Genomic DNA, 4170 nt, shown 5'->3' with positions numbered 1-4170 from the left:
GATGTGCGTATGTGTTTGTGTGTGTGTCCTCAGGCGGATTTTAACCTGTGGATGCCGAACACCCCCTTCACCATGTCCTGCCCCCCGCCCCAGTCTAAGGGCTCTGTGAGCAGCAGGGAAGCGCTGCTCTCCATCCTGCCCCCGGCCAACAGCACCTGCAGCGTCCTCACCACCCTCATCCTCCTCTCCAAGCCCGCCCTGGACTTTGTGAGTATGAACACAACCCAGCTAACCCAAGGGAACTAACCCAACCGAGATACCACATAATAAACACAAACCAGCTAACCAAACCCTTCTATACCAACCCAGCTAACCCAAGGGAACTAACCCCACCCAGATACCGCATAATAAACCCAACCCAGCTAACCAAACCCTGCTATACCAACCCAGCTAACCCAAGGGAACTAACCCCACCCAGATACCGCATAATAAACCCAACCCAGCTAACCAAACCCAGATAAACCAACCCAGCTAACCCAACCCTGCTATACCAACCCAACTCAGACACCACTCAACTAAGCCAACTCAGCTAAGCACACAACTAAAGCTACCCAGCTAAACCAGCCAAGCTATCCAGACAACTTACCCACACAGCTAACCAAATCCAGCTATCCCAACCCAGCTAACCACACTGCTAACAACAGAACTTTCCCTTTTTTCTCTTGCTCCCTTTCACTTTCCGTCACCAAGGTTCCTTTAGGCCATTACCGTGAGGCCCACTTCAGCAGTGGCGCCCCCCAGAGGCTGGTGGAGGCACTGCAGAAGGAGCTGAAGGTCATTAGTGGCGAGATCGCGGAGAGGAACACCAAGCTGCAGCTGCCATACCCCTACCTGTCTCCAGAGTCCATCGAGAACAGTGTGGCCATCTGATCAGCACAGGAAGTGACCCACAGGAAGTAGCCTGTGGCTCCAACACTGTAGCAATGTGTGTCAGCCGTGCACAATACTGCATGCTTTTCTATACAACATTTAAATATTTACAACCGGCCACTATGCACCAACTTAAGCATTTACATTTACAGATTTCATTTTTCTTTCTTTTTAAGCTCAGCTCCACAGAATGCATGCATGCTGCAAGAATGAAAAAGTACATTTAGGCACACTGTCAAAAGCAATGCCAGAACAGGATAAGTAACACCGGACGAATGTGCAATATCAGTCTCAGATAACAGAGGTGGAACCAGATGGCCCATTCTGCTTAGTCCAACCATCTCTCAGTCGCTTTGGATAAAAGAGTCAGATAAATAACAAAATTCTAATGATTCTGTCCTAATCACAGAGTTGAATTACCATATCTCAGGATTACTGCTTCATTTACAAGTTATCTGTTCTTTTTTCATTATATAATGGTATTAAAATAATGGGAAATAAAATGCTTTGGTATTGAGAGTATGCATATTTTTTCAGTGGTTCTTTAGTTATGAGTTCTGAATTATGAACTGCAAGCCCAGGTGTAAACCCAGGCACGCACATCCATATAATCCAAGCACTGGCTTGTTCATGGCATAATTCAGTTTGTATCAGATGGTATGCGGTGGTATGTTTGAAAAGTGAGCAGGTCTGGCTTTAAGTGGCTAGAGAAGAGGAGGAAACCCTTATTACAGTCTTACTGTTTCTAACCATGAGGAGATGGTCCCCACTGAGGTAGGAATACGACCCTGCTCAGGAGAGTCCCCTAGACTCTCAAATCCAATCGCTAAAACATTGGTTCATCACAGCGAAAAAAACCCTTTGCATGGAATCAAAGACTCCATACTTTGGCATTTGATTTTCAAAACCTCTGACTCCTCCATTGTCTTCGCATGTTTGCAAGCTTCAGAATGCAGTACTTCAGGTAGATTCTTTCAGAGGCCTAGTTTGAGATGTGTATGTTTCTACTTTGTAACACAGAAATGGAACTTGGCACTGATCCTCTTAGATTAACATAATTTTATTTTTGGAACTGCACACCTCAAATTCAGTGCACTCTCACCAGTGAAACGTTTTTGTGGCAGTGTAAAAACATGTCTTGAGTAGTAATGTTTTTACCCAAACATTAGATACTACACCAGACAGTCTGATTTGGAGTCATGATGGAAGAGCATCTGCCAAAATGCCATTAATGGAATGCAAGTTCCAATACTTACTTAATCCCAGTAAGTGCCAATGGACAAACATTAGACTCCACTGTAAAGCACCAATTTAGGCACACATACTTTATGCGTCATGTGACTGGGATAGTATGATAGGCTTGGGATTGGACAGGTTTTAGTTCAGAATCTTAAGAACAGGCAAGGCAGGCGGGGCTGAGTTTTCGCAGGTTTCGGTAATGTGAGGATAACTGGAATTCAGTCAAAATGGCCTCTGATTCAGTTCAAGGCAGTAGCATCAGTATTCCACGCTTTTCTTGCGTTTTGACGAAAACCAGACGATAATTCACGGTACAGTATCCTTATAGAATAAGCGAAGATTAACAGTTGAGAAATAGATCCCGCCGCGAGCAGCCAATCGCCTGGAATGGCGCATATTCAAACTGCTGCGCCGCCATCTTTAAAACGTCGGTTAGCGCCGGTGAAGCTCACAGCGGCGGAGCTGTATATCATCAAACTGACCAGCCTCATTTGAGGTACAGATGTAAACTTTACGGATTTTTTTTTTGGGTAAGGTCGACGCCCTCTGGCTATTTTTTCAAAGAAGAACATTAATTTCACAAACGCGTTAAATTACCAAAACAACATAACACATTTTTCTCTTGCGTTCTTGTCGTGTCTAATAACTTAGCTAACGCCATAGCTCGCTGGTCAAGCTTATTTAGCTGGCTGACTAGCTAGTAGTTTGAGTTGATGATTTCTAGATACTTCTTTGGGTCAATTTAGAAAATAAAATTCATGACGTTAGCTAGCTAGTTAGCTATGTTCACAATTAGCTAGTTAATGTTTGTGAATTTGCGACTGTGTTCCTAAACAAGGCAACCGTGGTCCTATAATGGCTACACGTTTTGGCATGACCTTGCACGCTTAGTTGTGTAACTTTCAAGAGATTCTAACGTACAGCAGTCACATATAGATTTAGCTAGTTAGCTAGTTGTTGCCTTCTTGTTGACAACAGTAACAAAAGTGAAAGACCACAGTTGGAACTGCTTGAAAACCTGCAAGTTGGATACATCAGAAGAACCCGTGGCTAACCGCCAGAATGGCGGGTCGCGCTGGGCCCTGGCTCCGGGGCGCTGCTTCTAATCCCTAATTAAAGGTAGGCTCGATAACCGCGTTGCTTTTGTACATTTGTAATGTCCATTTTAGCTATGTAACGTTATTTTCCAGAATTGCCGTTTGTGTCGTTAGAATCACATTTAGGCCTATGCTGAGATTTCTTTCAGCTAACTGCCTAAGGCTGGTTAGTTGATCATTTGCTATGCGGCATTACTTTTGTAAAAAAAAAAAAAACCTAAAGAATGAAAAAAGAAAAAAGAAAATCGACAGTTAAAATATCCTAATAGTTGGTTATTCTACACAGTGTACACATTGTGCAATTATTTGCTTTGTTTATATGTTTCTTAGGTGGGCAGTGTACTTTTGAAATAGGTTTGGTTCAACGTTTTGTCGTTTATCTGACCCAAGAATAATGCTTTAACATTTTCTCTGTAACGTCACTAACAGTTACGCACAGGAGACTGCAAGTGTCTGTCAGTAGTGTGGATCTCTATACGGATCGCGATCTCTTTTGATAGAATGGATTTACTTCTGGCTTGTTTAGCCTACAGTGGCACGGTTGTGTATCTTGCAACGACAGATACATTGAGTTATATGCATTTGTTCGGACTCCAAAACCGCTAGGTGTGCAGTGGTGAGTCAAAGAGGATGCTGGTGAAAGTGAATGCAATTTATTACACTGTGTTCAATATTGGCAATACACACTGGTACCGGCTGCGTAGTGAAATGGCTACACGCAAGTAACGCGCATTCCACATTTCCCCTTGTATACCCAAGAATCAAAGCAAAGCAAGTACTCCTCACAAGTACTCCTCACTGCAGAACATTTGCTCCTGTGGGCGGGGTTGCTCCTAGGCACAATGTCACAATGTGAGCGCATCAATATCATCAAATAGAGACACAATCGCAAAATGTCACAAACATGAATGATTGCTGGCGTTATCGCAATATGTCTGTAAATGCGACGGTGTTCCAGGTTAAA

The 4170-nt window shown here is 43.5% G+C and overlaps 1 protein-coding gene across 1 annotated transcript in view; it reads left to right on the top strand.

Annotated features, from left to right (window-relative positions):
* zgc:152891 (uncharacterized protein LOC767741 homolog) overlaps window positions 1-1389 on the top strand; it is a 13483-nt gene extending 12094 nt beyond the window's left edge. The window contains exons 14-15 of the mRNA XM_061250289.1: window positions 34-207; window positions 691-1389. Of these exons, the coding sequence (XP_061106273.1) occupies window positions 34-207; window positions 691-870 (354 nt within the window). The 3' untranslated portion in view covers window positions 871-1389. The remainder of the gene's footprint in view (window positions 1-33; window positions 208-690) is intronic.
* Window positions 1390-4170: the final 2781 nt, after the last annotated feature.

The sequence above is a fragment of the Conger conger genome, chromosome 7 (assembly GCF_963514075.1).
Source record: "Conger conger chromosome 7, fConCon1.1, whole genome shotgun sequence".
Lineage (NCBI taxonomy): Eukaryota > Metazoa > Chordata > Actinopteri > Anguilliformes > Congridae > Conger > Conger conger.
Note: the sequence above shows the minus strand (reverse complement) of the source record. Positions and strands in the feature narration are given on the sequence as shown.